The sequence below is a fragment of the Anneissia japonica genome, unplaced genomic scaffold, assembly GCF_011630105.1.
Source record: "Anneissia japonica isolate Jap-2015-1 unplaced genomic scaffold, ASM1163010v1 scaffold131_len961581_cov171, whole genome shotgun sequence".
In the NCBI taxonomy this organism is placed as follows: domain Eukaryota; kingdom Metazoa; phylum Echinodermata; class Crinoidea; order Comatulida; family Comatulidae; genus Anneissia; species Anneissia japonica.
The window spans coordinates 872,618-893,503 of NW_022750285.1; the positions used below are offsets into that span (position 1 = coordinate 872,618).

General features: G+C 33.6%; 1 protein-coding gene across 2 annotated transcripts; it reads left to right on the forward strand.

Annotated features, from left to right (window-relative positions):
- The first annotated feature begins 221 nt into the window (after positions 1 to 221).
- On the forward strand, positions 222 to 20,660 carry LOC117121304. Of its 2 annotated transcripts, XM_033266448.1 has the most exons (23): positions 222 to 2,284; positions 2,542 to 2,789; positions 3,053 to 4,340; positions 4,901 to 4,969; positions 5,066 to 5,439; positions 5,677 to 5,812; positions 6,066 to 6,298; positions 6,887 to 7,075; positions 8,686 to 8,785; positions 9,269 to 9,412; positions 10,130 to 10,244; positions 11,148 to 11,253; positions 12,342 to 12,477; positions 13,612 to 13,774; positions 13,934 to 14,011; positions 14,542 to 14,752; positions 15,116 to 15,301; positions 15,647 to 15,775; positions 16,626 to 16,837; positions 17,672 to 17,800; positions 18,414 to 18,523; positions 19,142 to 19,297; positions 19,734 to 20,660. In XM_033266448.1, exons 1-23 carry the CDS (start codon positions 553 to 555, stop codon positions 20,018 to 20,020), a joined length of 6,531 nt encoding a protein of 2,176 aa, XP_033122339.1. In that variant the 5' UTR covers positions 222 to 552; the 3' UTR covers positions 20,021 to 20,660. The 2 variants fall into 2 exon arrangements, with proteins under 2 accessions (XP_033122339.1, XP_033122340.1); XM_033266449.1 differs by lacking the exons at positions 16,626 to 16,837; positions 18,414 to 18,523; positions 19,142 to 19,297; positions 19,734 to 20,660 and having other exon boundaries at positions 17,672 to 17,805.
- Positions 20,661 to 20,886: the final 226 nt, after the last annotated feature.

Genomic DNA, 20,886 nt, shown 5'->3' on the forward strand with positions numbered 1-20,886 from the left:
ACTAATACCCACAGTCGTCCAGGTTTGAAGAGAAATAGAGCCCAGATTTTGGAACTACTCAGCAACAAAAAGAAAAAATTTCATGTACCTCTTAAGCAATCTGATGGAATTTGTTCGGATGTAAAGACCATTGATGACAATTCTTGGAAGGTTACTGAATGTGATGTAAATCACATGAAAGTTGTGGATATGCTTGATGCTTATGAAGGTACAGTCATTTTGTCTCCGCATCAGAATGATTTTTACTTAGCTAGAAAACAGGAATTAAAAGAAAGAGAAAAATTTATTGAGAAGAATTTTTTTAGGAAGAAAGACAAAGGCTTGACATTTAGCAATTTAGGGAAGAACTTGGAAGTCTTTGATATTGAGCATAGAATAGCAGATATTGAAGATATAAATGAAGAAGTTAGTTATGAAAATCAAAAAGAACATAAGAATAATATTAGTATAAGGTTTGATAGGACAGAACAAAGAATTATCAAATCAGTGTATAGAAAGGAGGTTTGTTGTTCAGAACTCAATGAGACAGGAAAGGAGGTTGATAAACATCAGATGGATTCAGGTATATCAAGAAAAGAATGCATTATATTATCATCAAGAGAGGGTAAATCAGTATTAAATGAGGATGACCAATTAACAACAGATGCCAAATTGATGTTGGAGGAGGATGGACAATTGGTTTTAGATGATAGAGGTTATGCAGTATCAGATGAGGATGTTGTGTCAGAAGGTGTAAAATCAATTTTAGAAAAGGATAGCCCTTCTATATTAAAAGACGTTGAAATAGTTATTGAAGAATATAATGGCAATGTGGCATCTGAAGAGGAGGATACAGGTATATCAGAAGAGGATAAAAAATTCAGAGCAGATGAGGGTAAGTTTATTATATCAAAAGAGGATATCAAACTGATATCAAAGAAAAATGTTCTTGAAAAGGCAAATGAGGATGGACAATTGATGACAAAAGAAGATAATCTTGTAATATCAAAAGAAGTTGGCAAAATATTCAGAGAAAAGGATAGTTGTACTGTTTCAGCAGAGGTTGGCAAATTTATTTCTGAAGATTATGGTCATGTTGTATCAGAAGAGGTTGACACAATTATGTTAGAAGAAAATGGCAATATAACATCAGAAAAGGATTGTACATTTATATCAGAAGAAGATAGGAAGTTGATGTCAAAGAAGGCTCTTGCAATATCAGAAGTTGGCAAAATGCAGACAAAAAATTATGGTTGTTTAGTTTCAGGAGATGTTGGCAAATTGATGTCAGAGGAGTGTGGTCATACTGTACCAGAAGGAGTTAGCACAATTATATTAGGAGAAAATGGCAATGTTACATCAGAAAAGGATGGTATGAACTTGATATCAAACAAGGATGACCTTGGCAATGTTACATCAGAAAAGGATGGTATGAACTTGATATCAAACAAGGATGACCTTAATATTGCATTAAACAAGAACAGCAAATTAATGTCGGAAAAAGATGTTGGTAAATTGGTGTCAGAGAAGGATATTTATTCAGTATCAGAAGATGTTGATACAATTATGTTAGAAGGGAATGAATGTATTACATCAGAAGAGTATGGTAATTTGACACCAGAAGAGGAGGGTCTTGTAACAGAAGATATTGGCAAATTAAAGACAAAGGAGGATAGTTTTGGTGTACTAGAGGAGGTTGGTAAATTAAGGTTAGAAGAAAATGGTAATATAGTGTCAGAGGAGAAAGCCATCTCATTTGAAGCTCTTCATATAACATTAGAAGATAGCAGTCTTCTATCAGAGAAAATTAATGTATCAGAGAATAGAAAGCAGAGGGTTGTGGAACAAAGTTTTGAGAAAAACAAACATTTTGAGAATGACGTAATGGAAGTGGGAGGACATGATCTAGATTGGAATGCTGACAGCAACCAACACCAAGTTTCATCAGTTAACAGTAGTCAAGAAACTGTGACCTCTGCTGATACATTTGATTTCCCAGTTTGTAGCCCACTTTCAAGAAAATGGGCAATGATAGAATCCCCTGATATTAAACATGACCATCCTTCCCAGGAAAGATTTTCAGATTATACCATTTCAGATAGCGGTGAAAGTGAAGGAGGAAATGTGTCCCAATCTTCTTCCTTTGATGATATTATTCAGAATGAGGAAGCTGAATGGAAAGAAATCTGCGATATTGGACAGGAACCACTAAGAGTAAGCAGAAAAAGAACTGTAACTTTTCAAGAAGACACTGATCATGTGAATTGGAGGATTGAACCTACTGACAAAAATGATTCAGCCAAAGGTGAGTGTCACACCAAAGGTGGACTTTAATAATGAGGCATAATGGTGTAATAAACAAATAATACAGTGCAACCCAAGTTAAAATATCAAAAGAAAATGTATTTAATTTGAATAATTAAATCTTTTCTTCTATATTTGTCACAACACCGTAATAGTATCATTAGTATTTTGATATGAGGAGTATAAAGGGGTGGAGAAGGTTGCACATTTTTCAAAATGTGCTAAAATATGTCATCTCTTTATGATATTTTATTTCAGATTCCACTATATCTTCAGTACCTGCAAAGAAGTTGCATATATGTTCTCCTTTCATGAACACTGAAATTTACAATACAACTGTAGCTACTATCTCTCAAGTACCACCACAAACCTTCAATAGATATGAAGTTTTATTTCCTGTGGAAGAGAAAGTCAGTGCCACTCTTCCAGCAACAACACCTCACTGTTCGGCCTTTACCATGAATGATTACAAAAGAAATAATAAATCAGGTGTATTACTATTAGATGTAAGTTGTCTGAACAGTGAATATGATTTGTGATTAATATGCATCTCACCTAATATTTACACCAAGTGTGAAGTCAAAATCTTGCATGTTTTTATTGAATGACAGGGCATGTACTACCTTTATCCCCTTAAATCCATCACTGTTAATGATACAGGGTCAGGAAATTGGGTTATCTATTGCATAATTTTTTTCTAAGATAAACTTATTTTGGACAATAATAATTGAAAGTACTCAATATTACTTATTTTCTATACTTTCATCAGGTTACTAGTAAGAAGATTGACGGATATCGATGGAAAGGTACCAAGTGCAGTGAAACAGCAAAGAGATCACTACCATTAAATAATTCTCATCAGCCTTCTTCTGATTGTTATAATTCGACTCCAGAAGATGAAAGACTAATTTACCAATTAGATACTGGTAATCAAAATGATTCTCTAGATAATCTGGAAAGCTGCCTTCTACAACCTGCATCAAATGTTGCCTTATGCCATTCAGAGCCTCAACTTTCAATGTTTAAGAGTCCATTCATGAATAAATTTTCAGTATGTCTCCATGGTAATGAAAATTTTAGTTCCCATTGTGTTCAGGAGGATAAACTTTCCTACGGATGCAGCAGACACAACACAGATCAAAGCAGAAATGTAGTCCCTCTGCAAAAAGGCAGTATGAGTGTGTCAGAATTCATGGAGAACAGCATAGATAAATGTACATTAATTCAACATGAAGGTCAATGTAGGAACCCAATAATAGACTTGGATTACAATCTGAATTCTGAGCCGCTGATGATTAACAATACTAAAGCACATTATGACGTACAACCAGTTAATGTTTCCAGTCATCCTATGAATGATGGCACTTGTGAACCCTATATGAAGATTCCTGACTCTGATTCAGATTTCTCTTACCTAAGCCAGAATGATGATAACTTATTGTATGATGTAGTTGATGTATCAAAATATTCAAGAGCTGCCATTTCAGAACCTTTGATTTCAGAAGAGGAACAAGGTGGAGGCAATAAAGTGCACCAGAGAGTGCCTGTGGATGGTAGATTTGCATTGGAACAATTTGAAAAATGTACACCATCATTTTGTCAAGAAGTTCCGAGTTTTAGTACTGTGAATATTGCAATACCTAATGACAAGGATACATATGATAGACATACAGGCAACTCACAATTGCCTTTGTTCTCAACAGAAGAAGATGCAGACAAGTCTTTGTGTAACCCTTCAACACATAGCAGAGTAGTCTCACATTATTTTGAATATGTAGGATGTGATCAGGAAAATAATCAAAGAGCTGAGATATGGAAATTCAGTAATAATAGTAGTTCTCGCAGGTATGAGAACAATATGGATATAGGTCTTAGCACCAGACTAAGGAAACCACTTATATCTCGACCACCAGATGTAGAAGTACAAAGTAATATTAGGAGTCTACACATGTCAATGACCACATCAGAAACTTGTCTGCAAGAGAGGAGTGGACATTTATTAGGGATTGATAGGACCAGGAATAATGCAGTTTGTGTTCTTAGACAGGAAAAGGAAGGTATAGTGGTTTCTTAGGATTTATGAAAGAACTCTTAGGGTAGCATTAGGTCAAGATTACTATGGTAAAATACTAGATCACAACCTGTAAGTTTAAATAATTTACAAAAATCCTGTTAAATTACTTGGTGAAACTCAGAATTCAGCAACAGGAGTATGCATTATCAGTCAGTCAACTAACTACTGTTTATTCCGGAAACAAATTTATATAACAAAATACTGTAGGGTCTATCATAGGCTATATCTGACTAATATTAAAACAGAAAGATCAATTAAGAATCTCACTGTTAAGTTAATAACGTACTGTGAACCACTTTACGTTCTGTCAATAATGTATGCACGAGTGTCATAAGCATGGCTGGCTGAGGATAGTCAGTAGTTTGCATTAAGTTCCAGCCAACCATAAATTAATATTGTGAATGTAAATTGCATGGCTAAACTGCATTTATTTCAACATAAAAGTGTAATACAATATTGCATACTGATTTGAAAATTCGTTTAAACCAAAACTTTAACTTACTTTGCTACAATACTACATTTTTATCTTTGTTTTACGTTCAGATAATGTTGCTGCCACCAACTTGAATGAAACTTCACGTGATATTACATTAACTTTGGATCAGTCATTAAGTAAGTTGGTAGTTAATACTTTTCTTTTACTACCTGTAGGGAGTCATTTCCAATTAAGGAAAGCTGTTAAATTACTCTTTTGCTTCTGTTTACCAGCTGATGAACTTGGTGAATTTTTTGGGAGTGATGTAAAAGAGGTCTTTGACACGCTTTATGAAAACAGTGAAAAATCACTCTCAGTTCAGGAGCCAACACCAACATTTACTAAAATCCAGACAGAAATGTTTGAATCACAAGAAAATAGTGAAGTTCACAGTCAAAACACACTATATGTCTCTGGGGAAACTGAGAATCATGTAAAATCTCTTGTGCAATTGGAGGACTGTAGAAACTCAACAAAACTGCGGGTGAAGGAAAAAACAAATAGTTATGGAGTTGAAAGGAATAGAGCAATACCGTGTATCAGGACTGTTGAACTAGTGAAGAAAAGTGAAAAGAAGGCTTTCTGTAGCCCTTTGCGTAGCTCACAGGTAAATAATTAGAAAGGTGGTGTAGATGTCCAGACTCATGCACTCAGATATCAAGATTTGTGCATAAGTTCATCTAAATGCTACTCACATTTTTGTTTTATTGCATGATTACATTTTCTTATTGATTTATAGGTTATTGTCTTAAGTATATCATCCGAATATGCTGTAGTGTGATAATGTTGATATGTAATACCTTCCTCCTAAATCACCTCATGTTGGTTATTTTTTTGGTAATAGATGTTTGGAAGCAAGTTGAGATTCCCATCTAAGGAGGAGGTTGATGGTGGTCCAGCCCCTACAAGGCAGGCTGTCATACCAGTCATTTTTGAAGGAGTTAAAGTTTATAAAGAAACTTTGACATCTGCAATTAGAGGTAATTATCATCACTAATTAAAAATAGTGAATTATCATCACTAATTTAAAATAGTGTGTTCATTATAAAATGATAATGATAATGATAGGATGAGAATGATGGTGGTGATGATGATGTTGAGTTTGATGAGGATTTGTTAGTAGTGTTTCTAACAGTAATAAAAATTATAATGCCAGTGACAAATGTATAAGATTGGTCATATGATGATGATGAATTTTTATCTTATTTTATTTTATATATATTATCTTTACAGAACATTTGAACATACTGTTGTTTAGTTTAAGTCAGCGTTATCACCAGGCCCTTAGCAGGGTGGACATCAGTGGCTTGATACCAGGCAGTGATGGCCAGAAAGCAGGTACAGATACAGGCGCACCAGTTTGCCAGCACAACACAATGGCTAAGATGATATGTGTTAAAAAAGATGGGCCTAATAAAGGTAGATTTTTCTATACATGCAGCCAACCAAGATCTTCTCAGTGTAAGGTAAAGTATGTACTGTATTGTCAGTTTATGTGATTTTTATTTTACTCATTATCATTATTAGTCATCTTGTAATTTGTTAAAGTGATGCACACTGTGACAAGCAAGTTACAATTTTGTGGGCAGACAAGAATAGCTGGTACCAATTTACTCGGTAGCTCAGACCCGAAGAGACCTTTAGGGGAGAACCAAGTTACTGTAAGAACTAGTCCACACATCGAGTAATTTTTTTAGACCATTTCAGTATAAAAGCGCTATATAAATCTAACTACATTATATCTTGTTTGCTTCACTTTTTCTAATATGAGGGGAAGGTTTTGATACAGCTGTTTGTTTGTTGGATGAAGCTTCCAAAATCATCATGACCATGCATAGCATCCATAGTTGTGTAGTTAGTTGCTTAGTCAAGTCATGCAGATGACCCATAGAGCAGTACTTACTCAACAATGGCAAGGGAAAAATGGTAGTCATTGGTTCAACTCTCAGCTAGCATAATATATTTTTTCAAAAATCATATAATGTACATCCTAATAATGGGTTGATCCATCTGTAATTTAATTTTATTATTTTGTATTATATGTTAATTGACAGTTTTTCTTGTGGGCTGATCAATATAAACCAGACAAGGAAACAGAAGACTGCAAAACATCGTCATTTGCTCCAAAACTTAGTACAGCTATGCAAATTAGGAATTACATGAAAGGCTTAGGACTTGCATTACACTGTAGGTGTCAGCTAATAAGGAAGGCAAGCGGTGGTTTCAATCAACCTAATCTACCTGTAAGTCATTATCATTTATTTATTTATTATGTTCTATTGTTGCTGTTTTCATTATTATCTCCGCCAGTTTTTGTTTCATGTGTTTGTGTGTGTGTGTATATGTGTGTGTGCGTGTAATGCTTTGCTGTTTCATTTTTTTTTCTTGTGTACAAATTATCTCAAAAATGGCTGCATATATGTAAATTCTAGTTACAGGGATTGTTAGGTATGACCCAAGGATGAGGTGATTAAATTTTGGTGACTGTCTGGATTAGGGTGTGGATGTGAGGACCATTTAAAGGATTTTGTCCTAGACAAGATATCTCAAAAACTAATCAACTGACATGAATGAAACTTTCCTAGAAGTTTAAAGAAGTTACAAGGAATAAATTATCAAGCGCTGGTCACAATCCAAATTAGGGGGTGAACTTGAGGATCATTAAAATTGTTGAGGTCCTGTGTGTTTCTTGTGTACAAAATATCTAAAAAAAAAACAGCTGCACTGGTTTAAATGCCAGTTACAGGGATTGTTTGGTATAATCCAAGGATAAGGTGATTAAATTTTAGTGTCCAACCAGCGTAAGGTGTGCATATGAGGACCACTCAAAGGAAAACATCCCAGACCAGATATTTCAAAAAATAATCAAATGATATGATTGAAACCTTCGTGAAAAGTTTAGCCAAATTAAAAAGTAGAAATTGTGAAGTTCTGGTGACAATACAAATACAGGAGTACATTTGAGTAGGACCCACACCTAAATATCTCTTAATTGGATCAATGGTTGAAAATGACACTTTCCATAATAGTTTGTCATGTTTTAATAAGGAAGTGTTTAAATTTTGGTTACGATCTGACGTATGGTGTGAATATGAGGATCATTTTTTAAAGTAAGAGATTTGAGAGATTGTTTATTAGCTCTAACTTTTGTTAGTGTAACTTTTTAAAAGTAGATTGTGGTTGGTGGTAGGAATGTAGGAACATATTTTTGAGGAATTATTTTATAGAAAGAGATTGGCAAGTTATTTTGCGTTTTTGAAGAGGAGTGGAGCAAAATCAGTTGGGGTGGTAGTGGTAGTAGTTGAAGTAAATTAGGAACTTTTTTTGGGAGGTTTATTTTATAGAAAGGGTTTTGCGTTGGGCGGAGGTATGCTCTCAGCTAAGTGCTCTTGTTATTATTATTATTGTATTATAGTTTTTTTATTTGTATAACATTGGTTGCTGATTCTTTTCTTGATGTTGCTCCTGCAGGTAGTGATACTATAATTATAATATTATATTATTGTTATTTTATATTGCGCAAAGTTCATAATGAAGTGTTCAAACATGCATCAAAAAAATTGACAAGTTTACAATATTTAAAAACTTAAAATAGTTGAAAATTTCATCAGGCATCAATAAAAAATGAACAATAAAATTCATATCTTGGTAAGATTACTGCACAAACATGTACGATACATTGTTGGTGCTATGGTGTTTTTAATGTCTTTGAAATTTACATGCTAAATTCTATTCCATTTTATTATTTTCTTATAGTTATTTTCATAATGGTGATTATTATTGGAATTATGATAACTACCACTTTATATCTAAATTGCAATAAATATTTGTTTAATACTAATTTTTCCTAAAGACTTGGATAAAGAAGTATAGAAAAAACTTGGAAGACAATGTTCAGAAGAAATTGTTTCTGAAGTTAACTTATAAGGAAGTCTCATCTACATATGCCAAAGGTTAGTTACTCTTCTTTCTTCTATTCACCTAATTCTCTGTACTTACTTTCAGAAGCACATAATTTTCTTAAACGGTTGTCCACTTGCTAAATATCAAGAAAATTGTTATTATTTTTATTGTCATCATTGTTGTAACACTGTTGTCATTGTTATTGTTGTTGTTATTCTTATTATTGATAAATAAATAATAGAATAAATTTTCTTTTCTTGTCCAATTCCAAATATTTTGAAATTGCAAATTTTGGTCGGGCCCTTAGGGGCCCAGTGCAGCTGCAGCACAGTATCTGTACCGAAATTTAAAGCATACATTGTCCCATATTCTGCCTAACTCTCATGCTAGGGTTATTCGAGGAGCAGTGTGATCTGACTCCAATAGAAACCTAACATTGGCCAGATTTGAACCAGGGTGTCTTCAGCACAATCGGCCAAATGCTTCTTTCATCACTGCAAAGTATTATTTTCTAACTTATTTGTTGTTTACAGATGATTTGTGGGTTATTAGCAGTAGTCTACAGTTTGATCCAGCCTGTAGCTTCATAGCCAAAAGTATCTATCATGGTCCCTCATCCAACATGGAAATACAGATTGAGCCTGTATCTGGGTATTCACCCTCTAACTGGACAGCAGGTAAAAATTGATGTTAGTGTTTGCTTTAGTTGTAATGCTTATTAATGTCATATGCTTCATCATCATCATTATTATCTGCATTAGCATCCATATCAACATCATCCTAATCATATCCATTGTCATCAATGTGTAATTCTCGTCCCCATCATTATTGTCTTCATCATCCCCATTCTTATTATCTTCCTCATCATCATCATCATCTGATAATTCTCATCCTCATCGTCAACTTGAGTATTATCACCTGGGGCGGATTTGGGGGGGGGGGTGGTCAGTCCCGGCCTCTCTTTTTGAAGGTAAAAAAAAAAAAAGAAAGAAAGAAAAGAAAGAAAGATAAAAAAAAAAAAATGGCTAATCGCCAAAATGCTTCAGAGGCTATTTTTGGGTGTCTAGAACACAAAAACTTGGACCCCATAGAGTACTATTATCTCTATCAACTCCACTTTTGCCACCCCCTCCCCCTTTAGACATCTCTGGATCCGCCCCGGATCACTGTCCTTTTTTTCACTTTCATCCTAAAACAAGATGAAAGATACAAGAAATTATGTCATACATGGTAATTTAAAAAATGTTGTGAAAATGATGTCTAGTACTTAATAATAATGACAAAGATGATCATGATCATCACAATTATTCTTTATAATCAATTATAATGTCCCACTGATTGTTGAATTATATCATTTTAGTTATTTAAAAAAGCCTTGTCTATTTTTTGTACAGGCACAGTACATAGCTTATTACTAGTGAATGCAAGTAATGAACTTGCTCAACTTGCCAACATTGAAGAACATGTAACTCTGAACACTGTACCCATTCTACCTTACCTTATGGACAGGTGAGTTGATTTGATTGACAGGCACAAATGAATAGTACTAACCATAAAACCTTGAATAGAAGCCCAGTGGGCTTTATCTCGAGAAGAAGTCCATTTTGAATTGAAGCCCCTCTAGTTAGCAAAAGTAGTCATGAAAAGAAGCCAATCTCAAAAAGAAGCCCATTTTCCAGACAGCATGGGTTTCTTTTTGAGATAGTAGCCACAGTACATACTTTGTACATCAGTTTCAAAGAAAAAAATGATAATTAAAAATAGGCGTGATTTATACAGTAGAGGTGATTTAATGCTGGTTAATACACTCCATGATACAGACTGATGTTATAGTGGGCATATTTATATTGTTTTATAGTAGTAATTCCCAAAATTTACAGCATTCATTTTGAAAATTTGCGCCCTCCCTCTCTTTACTTTGCAAAAGTAGCCTCGAACAGAAGCACATCTAAAAAACAAGTCCATCCAAAGGTCGCAAAATAAAAGAAGAAGCCATAGCTTCTATTTGAGGTTTTACGGTATCTTAATTGATACATGTTGCCTATATAATAGATATAAAATCCTAGAAAAGCTCAACAATTGCAAGCTATAGGTGAACATAAATATATTCTGTATGTTATAAGTAATAATCATTTAATAAATCTATCAATCAATCAATAATCTTAATTCATCCCACATGGGGCAATTATAACATGCATGACTTATACACAAAGATAATTGAAATATGTATACATATACATACAATGGAAAAGCACATTTTAAATATGAAAGTATTAAAGGCCTTTACTTTAATAATATATTCTTATTTAATATATAATTATATTTAAAATAACTAATTTATTTACAGTAAAAATAATAATGGTGTAGAACCTGTAAATTAAATCATGTATCTAATTTTTTTTAAATTTTTAGTTCCTACAATCCTGATAATAACAGGCAAATGTCTTCTAAAGCTTTCAAAAGTCCAATTTGTAGCACCCCTCGACTGCATACTGTGCCTTGTACCAGCCATGAAATTGTAAGTAATACTGTTATTCAAATCAAACAATCATCAAACTAATATTGTATTTATTCAAGATCAGACTCCAACTCCTATACCTGTATGTATACTAGTTCAAATGTATATGAATTTAGACTGAAACATATGTTCAAGAAGCCTGAGATTTTAAGGCATGTACTATGCAGTGATGGCACTGTTTATGAGATCCCTGATCATCTAAAAACAAAATACTTCATCTGCATTGCTTCCTCTTCCCCCAGGAATATAAGCGTGTACCTGGTATGGTCAAAATGCCAAATGCATTTAATCAAATGACTGGGGTAACGATAATGGTAAATCATTATAATAACTAGCCCTAACTTGGACTTCGGGGAATATCTTTTGTGTTATTTTTCCCTTACCGTCATATTATTTTCCCCTAAATGTCGTTTTCTTAATTGTTCTCTAATTTTTCCATTGTCAAAGTTCCCCTTAAAGTAGGTTTTAGTAACATTATTATTATTAAATTATTATTATTATTATTATTATTATTACTATTATTTTTATTTATTGTTATTATTATTGTTATTATTATTATTGTTATTATTAATATAATTATTTAAATTTATTTATTTATTATTATTATTATTATTATTATTATTATTATTATTATTATTATTATTATTATTATTGTTTTAACTGCTGGTCATGTCTTAATTGTGTTTTACAAACTGATTTTGACCTACTGCCTACTTTCTTCTCCGATTTTGTTTAGAGAATTTATTTTTGATTGTGATGTGTACCGTTGATTATTAATTTATATTTTATATGTGTGTGGTAAAAACAATAAAAATTAACGAACAAACAATGATAATGTTTAATGCGCATAGAGAGCTTATCATAATGTGCTATATAAGTTATTATTAAACCATTGTTTATATAAAGATGTCATCATTTGGGAGTATAAAGTGGTATCTGGTAGGTTGTCCCAAGAAACTGTGTACTGTATAAATTCCATAAGTGAGGAACCGTGTGATATTATGAAGCGCTTAGAGGCCGTAGCATGATGCGATCAATAAGACCGACATATTCTCTCAACATCTACTCATTATTTTATATCATTACAGGAAATGCTTGCTAATGAGTTCATAGATAATTATCATTTGAATGCTGATCAAGCAGAAGCCTTGCTGCAAGTGGCTTCCATGTTCAACTCAGTTGACAACTCCAAGAGAAGGGCACTTCCAATTACTCTTATACACGGTAAACCTCAACTCACAGAAACAGAAATTGATTAAAAATTTAACTCTCCAATACCCAGTACCAAACTTAAATTTGTTCATGTATTTTGATCGAAACCCACCAAAATATTGTGTTGCTACACTTCATGTTAAATGTGATAATAGAAATAATGTGTTGGGTTTTGGTTATTTTCTGTTGTAATCTCAGTATCTATATTAAAGGAGGCTTGCCATTGAAAAAAACAGCATCAATGACCAAAAAAATTGAAAATTGACTTTTTAATATATTCGTATTCTCCACATTATAAGTTTTAAATGATAGGTCATTTACTGGGATTGACTTACTATTGCCAAAGTTATGAGTAAAAGTATTACAGCTTCTCTGTACTAAAATATACAAAATACAATACCGCCACATTCTTATGCTATAAATTACTCAGTTTAACAATTGTTTGTTTGTTTATTAGGTTTTTCCACACAGAAAATATATAATATAAACAATACAGTATTGGTTATAAACAATGTAAAACGGAGTAAAAAAATGGAGAAAATAAGTAGGTAAAACTGTGTGGACAGGGACCATAATAAGTTTGAGAACAAACTTTATGGCCTGGTAACCGGCTAAAAATCAGAGTTACAAAAAGAAACAAAAAAAGAGCATAAATGATGAAGTAAATAAATTAAAGTGGCATATTATAAATTGCATAATAAATTAGAAATACAGGTAGTCTAGGGAATACAGATATGCTGCATCCAAGTATTAAGTATATTTTTTCTTTGATTTATTTATTTATTTATTTGTTTATATTAACAATGCTTAATAAAAAAGTAAAGTAAACTAAGTGTTCTTTTATTTTACTGGAATACAGCATATCTGTAAGTATAAGAAGTTATCGAATACGAAATGATAAGCTGTATGAACCGAATAAGAACTAATAAAACTATGAATATTGGTACTGGTAAATAATAATAAAAGAAACCAGACCAGAGACAATTAGCAACAGCTAGTACACTGGTTTTTCGGATGGCAAGCCCCATATATTCTAGCCACTTTGCCAGTCTTTATCTCTACTTGTATTTTTAATCTTGTAAATATATCTTTATACAAATGTTTTTTGAATGACATGTTAACAAAATTAATATTAATATTTTTCAGGTGTTTTTGGGGCTGGCAAAAGTTTCCTGTTATCTGTTGTTGTGTTGTTCCTTGTGCATTTGTTTACAATTAAAACTGACCAATTGGAAACCTCGGAAGATGATTATTGGAAACTTCTGATATCTTCTACGACCAATGTTGCTGTTGACCGAATTCTGATGGGGTGCGTGTCCATCTAATTTCAAATTTATTTAATCTAATGAACATTTTAATACCTTATTGAAAAAAGAATGCTATTGTAGTACAAATGGTATTGACTTTTCCACCATCCAGTGTATTTAATTTGTTAATGTGAAAATGACAGTGGTTTTCTTCTATCTAGGTTGTTAGATCTTGGCTTTGAGGATTTCATCCGTGTTGGAAGTCTTCGGAAAATCAGCAAACCGATTCTTCCATACAGGTAGGATGTAAACCTCTGCTATTCATGTTGATCCCCTACTTCCTGACACTGAAAGTGTTGCTATAAGTTTTGTCATTATTGGGTAGAAAAGTCAGAGTACACATTACAAAATCACCATTTTTTTCCCCCTAGGTTTGCTGATTTGTATTTTAAAAGTGAGTAAAATAAATTAGAAATCATTTTTTTTACCTTTGTCGAGTTTCAGGAGACAATATTTCACCTGATAAGTGATCAAGTCAAATCAGGGTTAAATTAGGATATAACCATAAATTGACTTGTTAAATAAAGTGCACCTTCCGATTCGAGACCCCTCTAATTTTGAGACCCTTCTAATTCGAGACTGCTTTTTCAATGAACTAAATAAAAATCTTCACTCTTGTAAAACAAAGCAAACTCTCTAAGTGGAAACCACACCCCGAGACCACTCCAAATTTTTAGGTCCCAAAGTGGTCTTGAAATTGAGGGCAAATTGTAAGAGGACAACACAACAACGAAATAACAATGATGGAAGTTTTCACTCTTGATTTCAGTGTACATGCATCTGACAAAAAAAATGATGACATCAAGGAACTGCAAGAGATGCTGAAGTCGGACCTCACACCATCAGAAAAACAGCTGATTAAGAAGAGTCTTGAGCGACAGCGTCTGGGGCATAATAAAGCCCTACTAGCCAAAGTTAAGGTTGTTGCTGTCACATGCGCTGCCTGTGCCTTTCCCTGTATCGATAAACTCAAATTCCCTGTAAGTTATATTTATTTCTTTTTTGGTAGGTTTTGTTAAGTTATTTAATTTAAAATTAGAAAACAACTTGTTTTTCTATTATTGCGTATGATGTACATGTTTTATATTTACTGTTTACTTTGTTTATATATTCATATGACCATTCTGGCACAACATATATGGGCATACAATAGTTTTTTGGTCAAAGAAAATTTGACAGTCTGGACTTTGAACTTAATACTTGTCTCTCTATATTGTTTTAAATTTTAAAATTATCCTGACATTTTTCTGTGACTGAACTCTTTCATGGAAGTGTAAACTGTGCTCCATGCCACCACACAATAACACTCTTAACAAATTGTGGCTCTATAATTTTTGGTTAAGGTTGTGTTATTGGATGAGTGCAGTCAAATGACTGAGCCAGCATCTTTACTGCCCATTGCAAAGTTTCATTCTGAAAAGCTTGTCTTAGTTGGTGATCCAAAACAGCTTCCGCCAACCATACAGGGATCAGAAGCCGCAACTACTTATGGGCTGGAACAGACTCTCTTTGGCAGGCTTGTGATCATGGTAAGGAGGATTTATGCTTTTATTTGTTTTTATCTTAAATTGAAGATGTTTATAAAAGGAAGTAAGGTATCTGAGGTTTGAGGACTATTGTGTGTCAGAATTTAAAATGTAAAATGTTATAAGTAAAAAAAAGGGTAAAGATAAGAAAATAACCCATAACTCGCAGCGTCTTGTGCTGAATCGCGTATGGACGTGATCTGTGACTACCTAGCCACCATAAAGAGGTGTTTATTATAGTAGCTTCGTTTCACATCATTCCACAACGGCAGTTGAAGCTTTATGCGTTATGAGTTATTTAAATTTAACTTATTATTAATATTTGCTATTCTTAATTTATTCTTGCAGGGGATTGAAGCAGTCATGCTACGTACTCAGTACAGGTGCCATCCCCACATTAGCGCCCTCTCTAATCAGCTTTTCTACGATAATCAACTTGTTGATGGAGTAAACACAGAACAAAGACAGCAACTAATGGTAAGAAACACATTAGAGCCTGGTTCTCACGAGAGCACTGGTATCTGGATCGGGAGCTAACCGTTAGCGCTAACCGTTAGCACCTGCATGAGAATGCCCGATCGGTTAGTGCTAACCGTTAGCGGTATCCGGATATGCTAACGGTTAGCAAGCGCTATCGGTTAGCAAGTTGAGGGTGTTTCTATCATCAACCAATCACACGTACGCGTTTACAATTTCCAGTTTCTTATTGGCCAGTGATTCGATCATCATATTGTTGGTATCCGGATTGGGATTTTCGTGCATGGACGCACAGCAGCTAACGGTTAGCAGGATCCATGATAACATAGGCTATGTGTCCCTTACATTTGTTTGCAGTATGTAATTACAGAATATATTTATAAAGAGCTTACTACATACATTAATCACAGCAGTTTATTTTTTTGCAAGCAAGGTCACTGAATGTAGTACAGTAGTGAAACTGGACTAGCTATGCCTCACTCAAGGATATAATTGACTGTTTAGTGGGTCATAAACCTTGATACACTAACTGGCAAACACCCGACTAGTGGGGTTAAAATGGGCTCTATTTACTAGGGCCCTGTACACATTGTGCATGTGCTTACAGTCCATTCAGTGCTGTAAAATCTATGAAGAGTAAAACAAAATTATTTGTGTGCTGGTCCATTCAGTCCCCTGTTGTTTAATGGATACGCCACATAGGATAAAGATTAAGTTCACTGATTGGCATATCCTTGGCGCTCGTGCCTAAAGAAATGAAATGAAAAACGTAATGTTTACTGTAATTTGATAATAGCCAATTAAAATGTTAATATTCTGGTAATAGAAACATGTAATTTGATATCGACAGAAGGATCTGCCAACTCTGTGCTTCTATAATGTTCACGAAGGTCAGGAGCAATGTGATTCAAGTGGCAGCTATTACAACCTACAGGAAGTGAGGTTTATTGCGTTTCTGCTGCAAGTTGTACTTCACAATGGAGTTAATGCTTCTGAGATCGGGGTCATAACATTGTACAGAGCACAAGCTTTTAAAATTGCTGAGTTCTTGAAGACTGAAATGTATGTACTGTACAAGTCTCCCTCCAATTAAAGACCACCTCCAATTAAGGATCACTTTTCTGTGGTCCTAAATTAAAAAATATTTTTTATCTTTATTGTTCCAATTCTAGACCAAAGCTGCTAAAGACCATTGAAACCCCGGTCTCAGAAGTGGTCTTTAATTGGAGGGAGACCTGTATTTATAAACAATCATTTAATTTTTTTGAACATCAATGATAAAAATTTAATGAGTGTTTATCACTGTCTTTTTCTTTGTTTTTTTTTTGAAGTGCAGAGATTAAAATTGTTTGTTTGTTTGTTCGATTAGCATTCAAATGATAATTAGCTGTGAATCAATTAGCAAGCACCGCCTGTTGCGAAATAAAAAATATAATCAACATAATGATATTAAATAATGAGTAAATAAAAGATAATTTTGATAATGCAGTATTCTAATTTTGTAAAGTTGGTGTGTCTATGCACCTTTCACGTTTATTACCCTTATATAAAGGTTTTTAATTTTATTTTATTAACATTGCAACTAGCTATTGTATTATTATATTAAATACTTGTGGTACACCATGTAAATAGCTCTGAAAAGAACTGTTGTTTTGTTGAGAATGTCTTGATGTTTCGATTGAGTTGCTTCAATCGTCTCCTGAAGATGCCATGCAAACAATATTTTGTATTATTATTAGCCTCTTGTTATTATTTTGTAGAAAATGTCTTCTGCACATAAACCAACTATTGATTAAAAAGTCAAGATCTGCTGTGAGACTCAGAGTGCTCGCACAACTTTAATATATTACAGCAATGTCCTCACTATAATGTCTTTCCTGTTGGTTTCTTTGTCAGTAAGTTAAAGCCGGAGGATGTTCGTCGCATTCAGATCTCAACGGTTGATGCTTTCCAGGGAGGCGAGAAGAATGTGGTTCTATTATCTTGTGTGAGAACCGACTACGTTGGCTTCATAGACTCTTACAAGTAAGATCAATACATTCTGTAGTATAATTCATTTGGTTTGGTTTGGTAATTTAAAGCATAAATGAGGCTAACCATTCCAGAACATTTTAATGCTTATAATGTGGAGGATATGAATACATTAAAAATTTCTGCCGGTTTTGGCATGGCAAATATTAAAACCTCTTCTACTGCATGCCCACTAGACCTGCACAAAAGAAAATATTCCTACATGTACTATTAGAGACTGATTACACAGTTATTTTCAGATCTTATCATCATGCTAGCAATTGTTGAGTTTGCAACCATTGTTTGAAGTAAATTCCCAAATGTGTGTATGACAATCGCTTTAGGCATTTCCAATTTTGTGTTAGTTTTCCCATCAATTCTGAAAAATAACTTTGCAAAATGTGCCTCAAAAACATGTTTACCTAGGTAACTCAACTCAGAAATTTTGCTACTATGAAATATACATATTAAATTTTCCCAGAAAAACTGAAACCCAATTTTTGTAAAAATATCACTTCAAATATATTTTCTTAAATATATCAAATTGAACTGGCATACCACAAGACTCATTTTATCATGACAGCTCAAAATTATCCAATTCTTGGCTTGTGTTATTTTCTTTTTTCAGGAGAACCAATGTAGCACTGACAAGAAGTAAATTTCATCTGTTTATCATTGGACACCTTAGAATCCTATCTCAGAACCAGCTATGGGGCCTGATCATTAACCTTTGTAAAGGTATTTTGCAATAACTGAAATTGTTTTTCGGTTGCTTTTTTAAAATTTTTTCATACATTCTGCTGATTATTACCTATTCAATAATAAGAATACAACTACACCTGTGCCTAAATACATTATGTATAAAATAATAAAGAGCCGAGCATTTGACTGAGAATTAATGTTCCTACTTCTTGCACTGAAAAGACTTCAGTTGAAACCCCAAAAAAGCATAGGTTAGGTTATTTTATTTTTTCATACATTCTGCTAATTATTACCTATTCAATATTTGCAAAGAAAACAGCTACACCTGTGCCTAAATACATAAATTATGTATAAAATAATAAAGAGTCAAGCGTTTGAGTGAGAATTAATGTTCCTACTTCTTGCACTGAAGACTTCAGTTGAAACCCCCAGAAAGCATCAGTTTTTAATCCAATTCTGACTGCTCAGTTCTCCCTCACATGAGAATTAGGTGAGATAAGGAACAATACATGTCGATACTAGTGCTGTGCTGCACACATTTTCAATTTCTTTTTAAAATAAAAATTTTCAATCAAGCCTTGAAGTAAATTTTTTGCAATTTTTTTCCCCTTTTTTTTTTTTAAATATTAATTATCATTTTTTCCCCTTCTTCAGACTATCCGCATGGCATCCAATCTGCTAAACAATTCATCAAGAAATGGAAAGATAAAAGTATTGATGCGACCAAAACAAAATCCCAAGTTGGAGAATCACTTATTGGGAAGGAGGCAGCCAAACGTAGTGCATCAGATATTATTGACATCACAGCAGGTAAAGTTCCTCAGTTGCTGAACAATTATATTTGGGTCTGGGGCCTGAATCTTATGATAGGATGTCTACAAATATTTTGTTAATATTGGTAATCAGTGGCGGATTAAGCCGGGATTTCCCCCCCCCCCTCATATTTTACTAAATAAAAAATGGAGAAAAAAAAATTATGTTCAAATTTAAATCTCAGAGTGCCATTACCAGCCATCTATAGGTACCATAATCATCATTTTTCTTCTGTCTGTGTATATTAAATTCCTGGAGCCGCCACTGGTAATGCAAAAACAGTGTTGATACTAAAATCCTACTTTACCACACCCTGTAGGAATACTGAAGGTACATTGAAAACATGAATTTGGTAACATTGTAATATTTCCTTATAAACAAAGCGTCTTCTACATTCTTATTACAAATTTTAATTTTTACTACTCTCTGTTAGTAACGATTTACCCAACAGAAGAACAAAATTTTACTGAAAATAACCAAGGAGAGGTAAATGACAAGCCTATTACACCAGCGATCAACGTCAATGAATGGAACATTCCAATTGATTCCCAGGGTAGCCCGTCATATTCACCCCTGGAGGAGATACAGGCACATGGTAGTGATGCAAGCCCCGAACACAGCCTTCATGTTGACAGGCCTTACGGTAGCCCATCATATTCACCCCTCATGGAGACGCAATCGTCTGGTAGTGACAGTGATTTACCTAACCTTGAATTTTAAACTATAGTTCCCTGGTTAGCAGATATTGCTAACATTAAGAAGAATTTCTACACATTTTGAAAGCACAAAATATTAAAAGAAATTGAAGTATTTTATATTTCAACATATATTATAAGTAAATATTTAGCTGATTTTCTTATATTTTTAAATAGAACATACAATTGTATATTTATACAATAACTCTTATTAGTAAGAATTTTAGCACAGCCAGTAACATTTACAGATTATATAGATTTACAGGTCTACCTTAACATTTTAGATCATTCACTTGAAGATGTATGAGTCAAGGGTGGCTTCCTGGTACACTTTTGCACATGTTGGTTGCTTGATAATACTGCTTTGAATTGGAAGTTGTTATCTCTCATTGAAACTAGATTTTTACAAGATAAATATCCTAATGTTTAGATATTATTCATAATTCTGCCATAATAAAAATAACATTATTGATATACAAATATTTTCCATTACAATATTTCCTGTGGCTTTCACTAGCAAAAAACCTACAGAGTTTTGTATAAAACTATGGCTATGTTCTCACACAGCAGCTAACGGTAATAGCAGGATCCGGATCCTGCTAACTGTTAGCTGCTGTGCGTCCATGCGAGAAAATCCCGATCCGGATACCAATAATATGATGATCGAATCATTGGCCCATAAGAATCTGGAAATTGTAAACGTGTATATGTGATTGGTTGATGATAGAAACGGCCTCAACTTGCTAACCGATAGCGCTTGCTAACGGTTGGCTCCCGATCCGGATACTAGGGCTCTCGTGAGAACCAGGCTAGTATAAAATTAATTGAAATGAAGATGAACACGGTTGATATTTCAGGATATAGAAATGATGTTATGCTATTACAATATAT

Coding starts and splice junctions, on each gene's coding strand:
- LOC117121304 (XM_033266448.1), top strand. CDS start 553: ATGGATTCAGGTATATCAAGAAAAGAATGCATTATATTATCATCAAGA. Junction 14,012..14,541: donor AAACCGATTCTTCCATACAG/GTAGGATGTAAA, acceptor TCTTGATTTCAG/TGTACATGCATCTGACAAAA. Junction 16,838..17,671: donor GAGTTCTTGAAGACTGAAAT/GTATGTACTGTA, acceptor TTTCTTTGTCAG/TAAGTTAAAGCCGGAGGATG.